General features: G+C 45.9%; 2 protein-coding genes across 5 annotated transcripts in view; one reads left to right on the top strand and one right to left on the bottom strand.

The window, feature by feature from the left end:
- Window positions 1-17,832, bottom strand: part of APOD (apolipoprotein D) — an 87,313-nt gene that overhangs the window by 66,736 nt on the left and 2,745 nt on the right. The window contains exon 1 of one of the 4 annotated variants that reach the window (XM_060150343.1): window positions 15,358-15,923. The exons of the other annotated variants lie outside the window; for them this stretch is intronic. The gene's annotated coding sequence lies outside the window, so the exon portion shown is untranslated. Of the gene's footprint in view, window positions 1-15,357; window positions 15,924-17,832 lie in introns of those variants that run through there. 4 annotated transcript variants of the gene reach the window in all.
- BDH1 (3-hydroxybutyrate dehydrogenase 1) overlaps window positions 14,898-17,832 on the top strand; it is a 33,950-nt gene continuing 31,015 nt past the window's right edge. Inside the window, 3 exon segments of the mRNA XM_060149035.1 lie at window positions 14,898-15,013; window positions 15,230-15,309; window positions 15,529-15,684. Coding sequence (XP_060005018.1) covers window positions 14,898-15,013; window positions 15,230-15,309; window positions 15,529-15,684 — 352 coding nt within the window.

Consider the following 17,832-nt stretch of genomic DNA (forward strand, 5'->3'; position numbering starts at 1 on the left):
TTGAATGAGTAAAGCTCAATTTTTGGAGTGAGGGGGTGGAATAAGCTAATTTGTATTTGTGGACTCAAAAAGAAAGGCGGCAGCACCCTGGAAGGAGGACAGAGGTAGGAGGAATGGAAAGACAGGTGGCTCTGCTTTCATCCAGGGCCTGACCCTACAAGGTTGGTGTTTGGTCTGGATGTGCTGAGGCCAATAGGGTGTGGATATTCTGTGAGGGGCAGATACCTAAAGGCAGGAAGAGGTTTGAGGGCCCATTTCTGCTCCATTGCCTCTAAGGCACCTCCCCATGGAAAGATGCTCCACTTCTGAGTCCCTCTGCTTCAGAGACTTCTCCCATGATAAGAAGTCCCTCTTCCCCAGTAATGCCCCAGGGGCACTTGCTAGCCCCAGGGGATCACTAAACACCTAAAAGGAATGGGGTTGAATGGAAGAAAAGATAAAGAAAGGGTGTCAACATTAGATATAAAGGATAGGTAAGATTATCCTGAAGACAGGAAAATAAGACACAGAGGGGAAGTCCAAGACAGGTCAGAGTGGACTTGGTCATGGGTCAAGGTGCATGGCTCTGGACAAATGCCATGAATCGTGCAAGAGTGCTCAGGGCTCAGCAGAGAGTGGTACAGGCTGTGTGGTGTAGGAGCCAGGAGGCTTGGTGGTGGCAGGAAGCACAGGTGCATCTTGCAGGAGATGCCAAGGCCTAAATGTCCTGCCAGTTGTCCCTACCACCAAGGACCCATCATCAGCTGACCTGGATCTTTGAGAAGATCACTGCCTTTCTAAGGCAGTCATTTGGCCTGGGTCTGAATCGCTGGCAGAGTCTTACTGATATTTGAGGGAGTATTTATTTACCTAAAATGTTCAGGGATACACTGTTGGATGATAATATTTAATTAACCATCAACTCAACATACAGCTTAATTCTTTCTCAGTTAAGTAAAGAGCTCCACCTCTAGCCAGTTTGGTTCATTGCAGTTTCTCATAAGTGCTGGAACCACTGTTGGGAAGGATGCTGGACTCTCTCCTGGCTCTCGGGCTTGTGTTCCCTGAATCACAGGTCTTGGGAGCTTAAAAGGGCAGTGAAGGAGTCAGGAGGGCATCACACTGGATAAAAATGTTGGAACATGAGAGCTCTAAGCAATCTTCAGTATTACCCAAGCCTGCCTTATCATTCTATTATGCAGAGATGGAGGTCCAGGGAGGAGAGGTTGTAAAGTCACATGGCAAGATAGTGGTAGAAACTGGATGCTGGTGTTTTGACTGTAAGGTGTTCAGACCTGCTACCTTGCTAATTTCTTATAAAATTGGAGTTCCGGGACTTCCCTGGTTGTCCAGTGGTTAAGAATCCGAGTTCCAATGCCAGGGATGCGGGTTCAATCCCTGGTTGGGGAACTAAGATCCCACATGCCGTGGAGCAACTAAGCCTGTGTGCCACAACTACTGAGCTCGCACACCTCAACTAGAGAGGCCGCATGCTGCAAACTACAGAGCCCACGTGCTCTGGAACCCGTGCGCCACAAATACAGAGCCCAGCGCCCTGGAGCCCAGCGCCACAACTAGAGAGAAACCCAGGCACCACAAGGAAGAGCCCGCGTGCCGCAACGAAGATCCCACATGCTGCAACTAAGACCTGACACAGCCAAAAATAAATAAATAAATAAATGCTCTTTAAAAAAAAAAAGCAGACTTAAAAAAAATTTCAGTGGATTCATGATATACACATTGTTCTGCACCCTGATCTTTTTCATACTACAGTATATCCTGGATCTCTTTCCTTGTCTTTACATATAATTGATGTCAGTCTTTTTAATGGTTGCACAGTGTTCCATGATGGAAAATCATAGTAGTAAGTGCTTGTTTGGTTGTAAGTGACTGAATGCCAGCCGGAATTAGTTTAAGCAAGAAGGAGAATTGAGCATAATACCAGCGTGTCTCCGGAAACACATGAGAAAGAGGGACAACTGGAGACAGGGCAGGACTCTCTCACCTTCTCTGTTTTTAGGTCTTCTCTGTGTTTCAGCGTCACTACTCTGTTCATACTTCCTGTGGCCCGACCAGTGTATTTGTTGGGTTCATGGGGCAGAAATGCAGCTTCTGGGAGAACTCCCCAACTACCTCCTGAGGTTAATATTTTACATCTTTAGACTGGCTCTCCTTCTTACTTCCAGTTCCAAAATTTCAGAGAAGGGATCCGATTGGCCTGCCATGGATCAGGTGAGCACCATAAATCAATCAGCTGTGGCCAGGAAAGCAGACTTGTTCTAGCAAGAATCATGTTTCAGGGGATGGAGAAGGCCAGGACATGAGGAAGCATGATCCCGGAAAAGCAGCCATTTGGGGTAGATAATATTTTGGGAATAGGTGGACCATAATTTATTTAAAATTCCATTATTAGGTTATTTCCCATTTTTGTTTTTCTGTTACAAATAATGTTGCATCAAATACTCATGTACGCACATCTTTGTGAAGTATGTTAGTGTTTTTGTAGAATAGAGTCCTAGAATGGAATTGCTGAGTCAAGGGGCATCATGCATGCTGCCAAATTATTCTCAAAAATGATTGCAACTTTCATACCTGCTAGCAGTGTGTGAGGGTGCTGCCTCCATGTGTCTTTCCAATCTTTTAATTTTCACCAATGTGATTAATTAAAAATATATTTATTTTTGACTTGTATTTTAAATATTGATTATCATACCTGAGTATATGTTCTTATGTTTATTAGCCATTTGATTTTCTTTATTGTGATTTATTTACCCTTTGTGTATTTTTTCAACAAGATTATTTATCTTTTTCTTGTTCATATGTAGGAGCACTTTATATGTTGTGGATTTTTAGCCCTTATCTGTTATATATGTTACAAGTGTTTTCTCTAAGCCAGTGATTTGAATGGTGGCTATCCTTGTATAAAAGTTTACATTTTTAAGTTTCTAATCTTTTAGTCTTTTCCTTTATGTCTCCTGGACAACATGTTGGGGTTAGGAAATCCTTTTCCAACCTCAAGATTATAGAAATAGTCTCATATTTCCTTCCAGTATTTTTATAGTTTCAGTTTTCATTTTTAGATATTTAATCTACTTTCATTTTTATGTGTGTGGTATATACATACATAATTGTTCCTATACCATTAAATAATTCATCTTTTTTGATTGACAGTGCTACTTTTATTGTATATTAAACTTCCATTAATTTGTGGTTCTGTTTCTGGACTGCTTATTTGTTCCATTAATCTGCTTTTTCAATTCATGCATCAGCACCATACTTTTCTAACCAGCTTAGCTTTGTAGTATGTTTTAATCTTATGAGGCATTTTTCAAAATTTTCCTGATTAATTCAGAATCAGTTGGTCAAGTTCTCCCTCCCCGCCTCTGCCTTCCCCTGAACCAAAACAGTATTGAATTCTAGATAAATGTGGGGGAAAGATCCATCTTTATGATATTGCCTTCCTAACTGGAAACATGGTCTGCCCCCTCATTTTTCTGTCCATCTTTCATCATTCTCAGTAAAGACATATGGTTGTTGTTGTTTTTTTATAAAGACTTTGCATTTTCCTGTTGTCTACAAGTAATCATAGTTTTTATTGTATTGTGAGTCTCAGGATTTTTTTTTAACATTAAAATTTCTAAATGGGAAAGCTTTTAATTTTCTTCCTATATTTGTCTTATATTCAGCCAAGTTACTGAACCTGTTATTATTTCCATAATATCCTAAATATTCTAGATTAATAATTATAGTGCCTGGAGTAATGGTAGTTTTGACTCCTTTTATTTAAATTTTTTCTTTTTCTTGCCTTTCAGGCTCACCTTTGAGGTATCTGGACGTGGTTTCTCTCTTTGGGACATGATGCTGAGACTCTGCCTTTCAGCTGCAACCCCTCAAGCATGGGTGGAGTTCTATTATTATTTGTGTGTGTGGGGGGGGGGACTCATCCCCTGAGTCAGCCTCTACTTATCAGAATACACCCTCTCTGCAAGCATGGCTTTCACCCTTCTCTGTTGTGGCTGCCGCAGCCTCACATCATGCAGGAAAATGAGCAGCCATTCAAGTAAAAACCTCTAAGGATGACCTGGTTGCTCTGAAGGCCAGTAAACAACTGGGCCGCATCACAGCTCACTTCTTTTCACACTGCCAGTTCTGCCTTTCCTTCTAGCTTGGTCAAAACTGGAAGGCTGGGCTGTTCCGTCTGCTGTTCTTTTGTTTCCAGCTCACCCCATATGCCTTTGTGCATCCTCTCATGTCCCGTGCTTTCCTTGGCTCTTCTCTAATTGACCCACTAGGACCCCTTCCTGCACCACCCCAGACTCGATCCAGTGATGGGAGAGAAGAACTAGCATGCTGGGGCCAGTAAACTGAATTCCTCCTGCATAGGAGGCTGGCTGCAGAAACTGGTGAAATGGGAGGGATGAAGAAGCAAGGACAGAAACACTTGGTCTGCCTCAAGTAGTCTCCAGCTATGAGGAAACATTGTACTAGGATCACCCAGAGATACCCCAGCTGGCCAGGGTCCCCTGAAAAAAGACATGTTGCTGCGTTAGTTGTGTAACCTTAAGAACACACCTATCATCACCCAGCCAATCTTCCATGAACCAGAGGGATGCTGCAAACACCATGAAATTCAAGAATGAAGCTTCCTAGTGTCCACTTCCTCACCCTGCCCCCAGCCATTCTTCAGCCTCACCTCTTCAGACGCTCTTCATTTTTTAAAAAAATTGAAGTATAGTTGATTTAGAGTGTTGTTAGTTTCTGGTGTACAACAAAGTGATTCGGTTAGTGATTCAGTTCTATTCTTTTTCAGATTCTTTTCCATTTAGGTTATTACTATATTGAATATAGTTCCCTGTGCTACACAGTAGGATCTTGTTTTTTTTATCTATTTTATATAAAGTAGTGTTTATCTGTTTATCCCAAGCTTCTAATTTATCCCTCCCTGTTCCCTTTCCACTCTGGTAACGATAAGTTTGTTTTCTATGTCTGTGAGTCTGCTTCTGTTTTGTAAATAAGTTCATTTGTATCATTTTTCAGATTCCACATATAAGTGATATCATATGATATTTGTTTTTCTCTGTCTGACTTACTTCCCTTATATGATAATCTCTAGGTCCAGCCATGTTACTGCAAATGGCATTATTTCATTCCTTTTATGGCTGAGTAGTATTCCATATTGTGTGTGTGTGTGTTTGTGCGTGTATCACATCTTCTTTATCCATTCATTTGTCGATGGACATTTAGGTTGCTTCCGTGTCTTGGCTTTTGTGAATCGTGATGCTATGAACATTGGGGTGCATTTTTTTTTTTTTTTTTTTTTTTTCCGGTACGCGGGCCTCTCACTTCTGCGGGCTCTCCCATTGCGGAGCACAGGCTCCGGACGCGCAGGCTCAGCGGCCATGGCTCACGGGCCCAGCCACTCCGCGGCATATGGGATCCTCCCGGACCGGGGCACGAACCCGTGTCCCCTGCATCGGCAGGTGAACTCTCAACCACTGCGCCACTAGGGAAGCCCACATGTATTTTTTGAATTAGCAGACTCTCTTCATTTCTACAAGCTCCTCTTCCAGTTTGGCCACTGGCTTGGGCCACAGTTTACTTCCTGGCCAATGCTGTATCCCCATCCTGAGTCAGGGCCTTTCGAAGTGATCTGCCTTTGGGCATATCCCAAGGCCCCTAGGTGGAGCTGCCCTAGAGGTCAGTCTGATAGCCAGTACCTGACAACCTGGTCCTTCTCTGACTTCTCCCACAGTCTCCTGCAGCACCGGCCACAGGTGGCTGGACCAAGCAGGCTGGATGTGAGGGGTGAAGGGGAGGACATCTGGGGGAATCTCGGGTTTTTGGCCTGGGTGACTGGGAAGGAGAGAGAAGGGAGAGGAAAGAATGTGAGGGGCTGAAGGAAACACATCTGAGGAAACACCTCTGAGGAAAATGGCTAACGACAGAACTGTAGAAAATAGTGAAAGAAGAGGAATACAACACATGAAAAGTAATTGTGCTCCTTTTTATTTGAGATTTTCTCTTTTTTCCAATTAATAATATGTTGTATACTGGGGGGTGCTTGGGAAGGCCCTATTGTTCACAGTCTCTTCCGAGGCTAACATCCCACAATTTGAGACTCATTTGTTTGGGTCTTGAAGGCTTTTTGGTCTTTGAGGCTCTTTTATGAAAAGCTAATATGCCTCCAGAGGCTGTGATTACCCAGTGCCCTCTGAACAGAGGCCAGTGAATATGGACCAAACTTCCCTGACTGTCCCAACGCTTATCCTTCTCCTGCCTACTGCCCACATGCCCCATGCCACAGTGCAACTCCCTGTGGCCACAGCTATTCCCAGACATGCTTGCCTTTTTCACACCTAAGGGACAAAATATTTGCTCTTCCTTATGTCTGGTGTATCCTTCCCCATCTCAGTCTGTCCAAATTCCACCTATGTAGTAGGTAGAATCACCTATATAGTATGCCTACCAAGGATGTTTAGCCTGGATCCAATCATGAGGAAATGATCAAACAAATCCAGATTTGGGATATTTTACAAAACAACTAGCCTGAACTCATCAAACTGTCAATGTGATGAAAGACCCTCCCCTCCAAAAAAGAAAAGGCAGGGTATTGTTTTAGATTAAAGGAAACTAAAGAGACATGATAACTAAATGTAAGCCATGGTCCTTGATTAAGGGGAAAAACTATAAAACTATAAAGGACATTATTGGGATAATTGAAGGAATTTGAGTATAGATTAATTAAATCATATTATTGTTATCAATATTAAATTTCTTGAATGTGACAATAGTGTCATGACTGTGTGGGAGAATTGCCTTGTTCTTTTGAGATACACGCTGAAATATTTGGGAGTGATGTGTTATGATGTCTGCAATATATATTCAAATGACTCAGCAAAGTGTATATGTGTATGTGTATGCGGATATATAGAGAAGAAGGAAATGTGACAAACTGTTAACAATTGGTGAATCTAGATTATCGCTATATGGGTGTTCATCATATTCTTCCTTCATCTTTTTTTTGTGTTTAAACTTTTTCAAAATAAAAAATTGGAGGAAATAATATCCTACCTATTTTATAATCTGAGATCCAAGGCAGTCACTTCCTCCATGAAGCCTGTTCATTGGCCCCAATCTGAAGGAATAGCTCCCTCTTCCATCCTTCCAGAGCCTCATGGTTTTGCCTGTTGTATCACCTGGCCCAAGCCACCCTGGAGTGGAGTAAGCTGAGGAAGTGTCTGTCTGTCCACCCCACAGAGATCTCAGGGGATGGAGAGAGTGAAAAGCAAGCTTTGCCATGTCCTGCCTTGGCCTGGGACCAACCCTCCTACTTCTGGCCTGTGCTCCAGGCCCCTGAGCAAGGCCCCTCCCTGCTCCTGTTGACTTCTGCCCTCCCAAACAGAAAGAGGGGCCAATCCCAGAATAAAGGGATCTATTTCAATACTGTATCAGGGTCCAATCAGGGAAGCAGACCACTCTGAGTGGGTGTATTAGTCAGCATTCTCCTGAGGAACAAACCAACAGGCTGTATATGGATGTTAAGAGAGAGAGAGGGCTTCCCTGGTGGCGCAGTGGTTGATAGTCCGCCTGCCGATGCAGGGGACACGGGTTTGTGCCGCGGTCCGGGAAGATCCCACATGCCGCGGAGCGGCTGGGCCCGTGAGCCATGGCCGCTGAGCCTGCGCGTCCGGAGCCTGTGCTCCGCAACGGGAGAGGCCACAACAGTGAGAGGCCCGCGTACCACAAGAAAAAAAAAAAGAGAGCGAGAGAGACACACACACACAGAGATTGATTTTAAGGAGTTGGCTCACGTGTAGAGACTTGGCAAGTCCAAAATCTAGATTATGCTGGCAAGGTAGAGACACAGGGAAGAGGTGCAATTTGAGCCAGAGGTAGTCTGCCAGCAGAATTCCTCCTCCTTCTGAGGAGGTCAGTCTTTTTCTACTAAGGCCTTCATTTGGTTGGATGAGGCCCACCCACATTATGGAGGGTAATTTGCTTTACTCAAAGTCCACCAATTTAAATGTTAATCTCATTCAAAAACAATTTCACAGAGACATTTGGGGTAATGTTTGACCAAATATATGGGCATTGTGGCCTAGCCAAGTTGACACATAAAATTAACCATCACAGGGCTTCCCTGGTGGTGCAGTGGTTAAGAATCTGCCTGCCAATGCAGGGGACACGTTCGATCTCTGGTCTGGGAAGATCCCACATGCTGCGGAGCAACTAATCCCATGCGCCACAACTACTGAGCCTGCGCTCTAGAGCCTGTGAGCCACAATTACTGAGCCCGCGTGCCACACCTACTGAAGCCCACGTGCCTAGAGCCCGTGCTCCGCAACAAGAGAAGCCACTGCAATGAGAAGCCTGCGTACCGCAACGAAGAGTAGCCCCGGCTCGCCGCAACTAGAGAAAGCCCGTGCGCAGCAATGGAGACCCAACACAGCGATAAATTTTTTTAAAATTAAGTAATTAATTTTAAAAAATAAAATTAACCATCACAGTTCACTCCCTGTCAACTTGGCACCCATATACATCTCCTTAGACCATACTTATTCTCCAAATAAAGACAATAACAAGGTCATAATTCAAACTACATGATACAACTCTCCTGTGTACAACTAAAAATGCACTAACACTTTCCCCGAAAGAGGACACAGAGTCCTTGGGTGATGTTCACTCTTCTTGATGTCCCATAACTTAAATACTATGATGTGAAGTTAACAATACTATGATATATGAGTCAAAGTATCTCATGTTACATGATAAGGGGATAAGAGAGAAAAGAAAGGAAAGATATTACACACACACATATTCATAACAAAATAAGAAATACTTATGACAATTACAGTCCTTGTTCTGCAACTGGTCACATGGTTGTACCTGGTATTTATAATTACTTTTTGCCACTGCCCATTCCATATTCCCTTTGCCCTCGGCAGGTCATGGTTCTTTACCATGCATGGGGGGGGGTGACCCAAACTTTATTTATGAAGAGTCTAGACCATTAGTAGTACTGCCTGAATTCAGCTGTTGTAATTTTCCATTGACTTTAATTACAAAGTATGGTAATACTAAGAAACACCCTGAAGGGATCTCCTGTATTGCATACATCCTCTTCCTCACCTGACTGTGATGTTTAAGAGGTATGTTTCAGCCCTACCTTCTTGCAGCTGACCCTGTCCAGAGCAATCTTACAATCTTTCTCAGGTCCCGAGTCTGGGTTATGCTCAGGGCACTCTCTGGATAGTTCTCATTCTGTTCAGGCCAGTTCCTATGCTCATTTATGCCCACACATCCTGGCAGGGAGAGCTCACCATGGAGTCAGCTGGAGCTGCCCTTTGGCATCATTTTTTCTTATGCATCCCTAGGCAGTGGCATCCACCCTTGACCCTCCACTTGTCAGAGGGCCGAACTCACAGATATTTTAAGCTCAAAACAAAGTTATGAAGCTGAACTTTGCCTATTCAGCGACAAACACACAAACATCAGAACTCTAAATATTGTATTTTATCAGTAGTTGGCCTTGCTTATCATATGAATGTGAGAGTTTCCCTTCCCAGCTAAAGACAAGCATTGAAATAATACACGTAAAGCCTGGAAGAGGTTTCCAGGGGTGTCTATTACATCTTATCAACTGAGAATTAAGAGGATTCCAGGTGTATCTGGCTTGTATCTTGCCTGGACCTGCGTGCTGATAGTGCTGAGGGAGCCTTGCTACAGCTGGCCAAGGTGAGCAAATGCTGAGCGTGTAGACTCTCGGCAGAAGGAAAACCATCCAGTCTTGGGAGGAGCCTGGTGTGAGGGGAGGGCGTTGAGGAGGAACAAATAGGCCTTTTTTTTTTTTTTGGTGAGCTTTTAAAATTAATTTATTTCAGAACAAAGGTAATTATAAAGTGAAATTCTCTAGTGAGCAACATAGAAATATTGTTCTGTGTTCATTAATTTCTAGATATTATATATTGGTCTTGTCTCAAAATTTACTGTTAGAGAAATTGCTAGCAAGAGAATATCCTTGGCCCATTTGTGTTGAAAAGAAAATAAGACTAGCAAAGTGAATCTGAAGTATAACCTTCTCAACAAATAGACCTTTGGAAAGAGGTACTGGCAACCCAAAAGTGGGAAGCAGCAGCTTTGTAATTTGATTTCCCTTTTGAAATAATAGGCTCTGTCACTGGTAGCAACAAGCAGAAAATATAAATAATACACATTCATTGGGGAAAAAAATGAAAAGATATTAATCAAAATAAGCATGTGGTTTTAAAAACATTTATATTAACTATACATATTAACTATTATTTAAAAAATAGATTTGAAGTTCAGAAAATTAAATCAGCTTTAAGGGTTGAGAATTTTGTCCCATATTTTTGTCTTTCAAAGTTTATAAGTCCAATTAGGACCTATAATTTCTTTCCCTAGTTGAGTGCATCAGATCTTGGCTTCTGTACTGTACTCACCGAAAGGAACTTCAATGTAACAAAGCAATTCCAGCTTCTGTTAGGATTACTCACAAAACAATGCCCAACTGGTTATAAAAAATTCTGTACTCCAAACAGCCTTATAAACTGGAATTTTTATCCGTTTTGTCAAAGCAAGAACCTTAGAACAGTTGGCGATGTGCTAAAAGAAAGTCTTTGGAGTGGGACAGACTTGTGCGCACTCTGTCTCTGCCACTTCCTAGCTGTGTTGCTGTGGGCAATTATTTGACCTCTCTGGGCCTCAACTTCCTCAGATGGAAAATGGGGATATTCTTAGGTCACTTTTAGGACTGCTGCAGAGATTAAGTGAAAAAATGCACACAAAGCACTTGGCATAGTGTTTGGTACGCAGCGATCAGTCATTAGCTGCTAAATTGTATTACTTGAAGACAGAAACCCCGCACTGGGTTATCACTGCATCCTCAACACAAAGCACAATGCCTGGGATCTAAGGGCTTGATCAAGCTAAGCTGCACAAAGGAAGGGGTTTCATGCAGTGCTGTAGCTTGGGGTGGATGGGCAGAGGTGGGGACACACTTGTTTTTTTATTTCCTCATACTTTTCCCTCTTCAAAGGTCCCAATTACCTCAAAATAACTTTGGTTAAATTTCCAAACTACTCCCCCCTCTGCAATACACACACAAAAAGAAAAAAACCCACAACTCTGTGGCTTAAACAAACAATCATTTTAATTAAATACATTAGAGTCAAGAGGCAGAAAGGGAGTGGGGATGTGGGTGTCCGATACACCCCTTTATTTCCCCATAAGGTCCAAGCCCTCGTTCTACTTGCTCAGTCACTGCAGGGAGAAGGTTGGGCCTCCACTTCTCATCCATGGGCAAAATTCAGTGTTATGGTCATGTTAGGATCCAGGGCTCTTCAGCACACAAGATTCTGAGCATCACAGTTTGTTTAGAATAGTACATTGGGCTTTTTCGTTCCTTCACTGTAAATTATAGAAAAAGCTACTTGACACTTCTAAAATTCTGCAGATTAAGGACATGATTTCTAGCCAAAAAAAAAAAAAAATTTTTTTTTTTTAAAGAAAATTCAGTTGCATTAAACAAACGGAAGACCTGTAGTGTTTGGGATGGTAAATGGTGTTGTGATTCTCTATCCCCCAGTAGAACTCAGCACAGAGCACTGCACTCGTGGGCTCCTGGAGAGTTCCCACGTGGCTGGCTAAGGGCAGGATTTAACTTGCACCATCTGGTGTTAGACACAACACTGAAGACAGAGAAGAGCAGAGGTATTCAGAGATGGGGCAGGGCCAGATCTAGCAGAGGAGGGCTGGGGCCTAGGAAGATGAATGATTAGTCTGATCTGGGATTCAAGAAGGGTGTGAGCTAGGAGGCAATTAGGAGCTGATAGAAGGACAGGAGCAAACACTGTGGCTCTCTGGACAGGGGTCTGTTTCAAGGGGGAACCCAGACTAAGCCAATGGTTAATCCAAAAGAGGCATCTCAGCCCACCTTTCAAGGTCCTTCTCAGCAAACCTTTCCCAAGTCTGCTAATGAGTAATCCATTAGGAGGGGGATCTGTTGAGGGGACTTCATTCTGAGAGTCTTTCAGGATGCTACCTTTCTACAGATCCTGTCCTGAAGCCTCACCAGAGCTCCCACTACACTTACAAGTCCCTCTTTTAGAAGACTTACAGGGCTTCTAAGGATTCATTTAGCTTATGTACATGTCTCATTTCCCTTCTTGAAGGCTGGGACTAAGGGCTCTTTCCTCCCAAACCTAGCTTAGTAATTTGCAACAGCACCCTCTTGGTATTGAAATGAGATGAAGTGTGCTAGGTGCCAAAGACCCTGGCCTGAAACCTTGTATCTGGGCAGAGGAACTGCTTTTACAGCAGGGGCAAGGGGGAAAGGGAGGGCAAAAAAGAGACGTATTCTGGGCACATGCTGTGTTGGGAGTGACCTGGGTCCCACCCTGTCTCTGCTTCCATGTTCAACCCCAGAGCTGAAAGTTTCTCGTTTCAAGGTCAGCAAACAGGACCTACCTTGGAAGGAGGGAAAACGTTTAAGGTAAGGCCGAGAATGGCTTTGTCCAATGCTAACCTAGACCCAGCCCTTCAGCTGGCCCTGTCTCCTGGGAGTCTCTGATACTTCCTGCCTGCCTCTGAGAGTTTATTAATGATGCCCTAAAGGGCAGGGCAGCAGGGCAATAAAAAGAGCAACAGCTCAAACAGAACAAATGGATTCCTCATTAGCAGACTTGGGAAAGGTCTGCTGAGAATGACCCCGAAAGTTGGGCTGAGATGCCTCTGGGGTTTTTTGGGTTTTTTTGGGGTCTTCTTTGTGTGTGTGTGGTTTTTAATTTATTTTATTCGAGTATAGTTGATTTACAATGTTGTTAATTTCTACTGTTCAGCAAAGTGATTCAGTTGTACATATATATACATTCTTTTTCATATTCTTTTCCATTATGGTTTATCACAGAATATTGAATATAGTTCCCTGTTGAGATGACTCTTTTGGATTAACCATTGGCTTAGTCTGGGTTCCCCCCTCACCCCAAAACAAACTCTGAACAAGAACTTGTTCAGAGTGCATCCTACCTTCATGATACAGGTAGTTTATTTTGGGAATGAATCCCGAGGAACAGGAGTGGAGGAGTTGGAAGAGTCAAACAGTCAAGACAGGAAAGAGAAAAGCGATCCAAGGGTGCATTATTGAGCTGATCAAGTTGGGCACTACTGTGGGCAGCCAGGGGTCTATCATCTTAGGTGCTGTACAAAACGTACCTTGGAACTGCCCACTGGAAGAACGAAAAGGGTGGCATAGTTCTCCACCAGCTCCTGTCTGCCTTGGTCAAACGTCGTCCTAGGACCTGTTAATTCCTTTGCACTTCCAAGTTTATGCATGTGTCAAAATGGGCTTCGGCTTCCTGTAGGGGGCCCAGGCTGCAGTGACAGAGAAGCCCCGAGTGGGGAAGATACCAGGTACAGCTGAGGCAAGGTGCTCTCAGGTTTCACCTGTATGCAGCTGGTTGCCAGAGCAAAACTGGAATAAAAAGTGGGGCTGGGAAGGTGTGAGGTCAGCCACAGGTGGAGTCGGATATAACCGTAGACAGATCAACTGTCCTGTCCTTGTCTTTCATGAATAGAACTTTATTTCCATTAATTCTCAGTCCAAAGTCAGGATCTATGGTTTTCCTAGTGGAAATATTAACTCTTCCTTTAGTTAACTGCTTTTCTAGCAATGCATAACCCTCAAAGTGTAACCTGGTGACCCAATATAAGGATTTGTTATGGCTATGGCATGCTGTAACAGTGACTATTGTGAACCACAGCGCTGATGCAAGCTTGAGTCGGTCTGTGAAATGGGTACGGAGAACCAAGTGCATCCTACCTTCATGATTCTCCTGGTCTTCAAAGCTCTACATGCCAGGAGCCAGAGATAAGGAAGATACAGCCTCAGCCCTCAAGAAGCTCACGTAACGGAGCTGACAGGTTTCTTTAAAGCCCCATCAGGCCCTTCCTTCCTTCCTGTTTTCATCTGCCTGGTCCCTTTCCAATCAGCCCTTCTCTATAATTTGACCTAAACATAGCTCTGCCACTAATTTGCCCTGATAGGTTCCTTCTCCTCAGCCGGTTTCTCATCCTGGAAACTTGGCAGGGGAGCCTGATCTGTGACAGATTGGCCTCCGATGTTCCGTTGTTGAAACTCTGGGAAGCTGTGCTATTCTTAAATTATTTTTTAAAATCGTAGGAAGAAAATTTTAAATAAATTTCATCTGACCAAAAGACAAATTTAAAAACAAACCAACAAACCAACCCACCCCAATAAGCTCCAAAGACAGCAAGTAGGCGTAGGACCTGGAACGGCGCCTCAACCTCACCAGGTTTTCTCACTTCCTGGAGCGGCACCTCCACCTCCCTACCCGCAACCCGCTGGGTAATACCGTTCTCCGCTCGTTCCAGAACCAGGATGGCGGTGGAGGAGATCAGAGCGCGGTTTAGACCTAAAATGGGCGGCAGTGGGTTAATCCCGGGCCGGGCGCCTAGCGAATAGGAATACCCTCTGCGGGAGGAGGGCCAGGCCTGACGCCGCAAGGCGAAAGAGGCGGCACAGAGGCTCCACGCCCAGCCGTCGGGCTCCGCCCCGCGCTGCCCTACGGAGCAAAGCCCCTGTGCGCAGGCGTCAGCCGTCGGGCTCCGCCCCGCGCAGCCCTACGGAGCAAAGCCCCTGTGCGCAGGCGCACCCCGGCGGCTGAGGCTGGAGGCCGCAGGAGTGGGAGCCAGTAAGGCGCTTCGAGAAGGAAACGGCGGTAGCGCCCGGTGGTACAAGAGGCGAGCGCGGGTACCTGCGAACGCACCAGCTGAGCCTTCAGCAGCTGGAGCCCCCGCGCCAGTTTGGTTTGGGGTAAGAGGAGGGGTCCGCATCTCTGAAGCTCGGGCGTGATGAGCCGGCGCCCCCCTAAACCGGCGTGATGCTCGGTTTGGTTTTGACTTGCGCTGCCCTTTACTCGGGTCGCGGGGATGCGAGTGGAAAAGGGGGCACCAAGTCCTGTAGGCTGGGCCCTGCGGCCGCGGCCGAAGTAACGATGTAAAGATGGACCGATCCCGCCCAGAGCCTTCTCAACCCCAGGTGATCCTTATCATCCGCCCTCCTGGGGCTTCCGTCCGTGCTCTGGGAGCCCAGCCTGACGTTTGTTATTCAGAAAATGTGCTTGTCAGGGGGAGGCCTAGGTTGAACACGCGGCCCCGAGTCTCCCAGGTGAAACCCTCAACACTTATCCTTCTCTGCCGCCGCATTTTACAGAAGACGAGCCCAGCCCCGAGAAGGGAAGAAACCGGCCCAAGGTCACATCGTAGTCAGAGGCCGAGCCAGGACCGAAGCCAGTAGCCCTGCCTTCTAGCCTGAGATCTAGGCACTGCACCCTTACTCACCGCATCTCTCTGGTTGTTCCCTCATCCCTCGTCCTCCTGCCGCGTCCTCCACGAGGCTCTGTTCTCGGGGACTTGGTTGGGGGGGAGGGGGAGTGCTTCCTCCCCTCAAGCTGCGCCCTCGGGAAGGATGCTGGACAGCAGTCAGGCCGCCGGTCCAGTTTCCTTGAGCAGGAGCTGAGCCGGCTGTTACTGGAGGACCGCAGAGGCCGCAGGACCGGGGGAGGAGGAGGACCGAGCAAGTTGGGGGCGCCGCGGGAGCAGGCCGGAGATGCTGGGTTGGTGGTGGGCCCGCGGCCGGGGAAGGCCCGGAGCCTCTGCCGCTCACAGGTGCGGGAACAGCTCAACTTGGTCTGGGCGGTGCGGTCTCAGCCAATGGGAGCGTGGCTCGGGCCGAGCCCCCTCGGCTCCCAGCCTCTGGTCTGCCGGAAGGGGCTGCGGCCCTGCGATTGACCCGGACGCGGGGCTGCCGGCGCGCTGGGCGAGTTGGCGCCGGCGAGTCTCTGGCGTCCCCCGTCTCTGACAGGGCGTCCCTGTCAGAGACAGAGACCCGGGCGGTCTGCGCCCTGCTGGGGGAAGGTTTGGAGCCGCGCGGGACGTTGAGCTCATTTGAGCTCTGCGTGGTGTTTTCCAACCAGTCTGCCAAAATCTGCCCAGAGTCATCTGATACAAAGTTCCCGTCTAACCCTGCCAGGGGTTACAGAGGCACACGTTTCGGTACGGTGGGCTTCCGGCTGCCAGGATCCTTTATGACGCATCAAATATCCTAGCACTTTCTACCAGAGCGTTGCAGCCCGGCCGTGCCCAGGGCATATACCCGTGGCGGGCGAGGAAGCTGAACTTTGAAATGAGTGTAGCTCGCATAGTCTCTCAATACACATTTACAGAGTGGCTGCTTCCTGTCAGACACCAGAGTAGTCATTTTGGATGAGCCGGAGGTCAATGAAACAATCCAGGTTGAGACTGGTGGTCAGATGGCGGAGCGGGGTGCTGTGAATGGTTATAAGCAGAAATACCTCTAATACTACCCGGCCTAGGTTAAGTGCTATTTCAGAGGCACATAAGGAAGCAGTGAAAATGCAAATATGGAGCGCGGCGTCTTAACCACTGACCTGCTAGGGAAGTCCCGCAACAAGAGATTGATTTTTGATTTAGGGGATCAGGAAAGGTTTCTTGAAGGAGGTTATTTGAATCAGTTAGGGCTTAGTGGATGAGGGAGACCTCAGATTTGGTATAGGATGAGCAAGGCACAAAAATTGGAAAGTACAGGGCTTATTGAGAGATGGTGGCAAATGGTATAATGAGTAGATGAGAGAAGTATAGTTGGAGATATGACTTGGAGGGGCCCGCTGAGGACCAGGATGCTGGGCTGTACGCTCTGATTTGAAATGTGGTAAGCGCTTATGAATAGGATGGCTCCTTAAACCGTCAGTTGTACTAATGTCATTTTTTTACATCTGCACGAAAAATCTTGGAAATATCGTTGATTCTTCCTTCCTTCATAGCCTACATTTAATTGGTCAGTAAATCACAGTGGGCTTTACCTTCAAAACACAGCCAGACTCTGACCACATCTAATTAGCTCCATGGTTTCCACCGGGGCTGGCAGCCCTTTTATATATGTCCAGGGAGTACCTCTTCACATTTTGCTGGAGTTCTGCAGTGCACAACCTGCATGGCTGTACGTTATGGTCCTGGGTTACTGCCATAGCTTCTAAATGGTCTCCCTGCTTCTGCCCTTGTCCATCCTCAGTCTATTCTTAACCCAGTGAGAGTTATCATTTTAAAATATAAGCCTGATATGGTATTCCTCTGCTGAAAACTCTCTTAAGTCATTCAAATATTATGTGCCTACTGTGTACAGGTCTGACTTGAATTTGGTAGGCAAGCCCTGTTCTCCTAGGGATGGAATGCCTGCTTAACCTGGTGGTTGTAATTATGGCCATTTTGATAGCTCTGGTAACACTTTCTCTTGGGGAAGGACAGATGTTTCCTTGACAGAAGTGGAGAGGGAGAGGCTCCTGTTCCTGTTATCATTATGAGGTCTACAGTGTGGCATTCTCAGAATATCAGGCAAGCTTAAGAATTAATGATAATGATCTACAGAAAGAACCTGCTTTCAGTGTGTTTTCACCAATATTGTTTTGGCTGCAACTAACAGAAACATTAAACGTGCTTAAATCAACACAGAGAATAAAGACATCACATGCCTTACAGAGCTGAAGACAGGAGGGCAGCTGGGTCTCGGGAGCAGGAGGCTCTGTTGCTGTTTTTTTCTCTCTTCTTCACTTCCATCTCTGCTTCTTTCTACATGTGTGCCTGACTCCTTTCTCTCTTTGCAGATTGGCTTTCTCCATCTCTCTCTCTCTGGCTTCAGGCTCAAGTGTCGCACAGCTGCCCACCCCCCTCCCCCCAACTCCAGCAACCAGATCACATGTCTCTGCCCCACAGAGGCTGCTTTGCATTCTTTCACAGTGC

This window comes from Lagenorhynchus albirostris, chromosome 5 (assembly GCF_949774975.1).
Source record: "Lagenorhynchus albirostris chromosome 5, mLagAlb1.1, whole genome shotgun sequence".
Lineage (NCBI taxonomy): Eukaryota > Metazoa > Chordata > Mammalia > Artiodactyla > Delphinidae > Lagenorhynchus > Lagenorhynchus albirostris.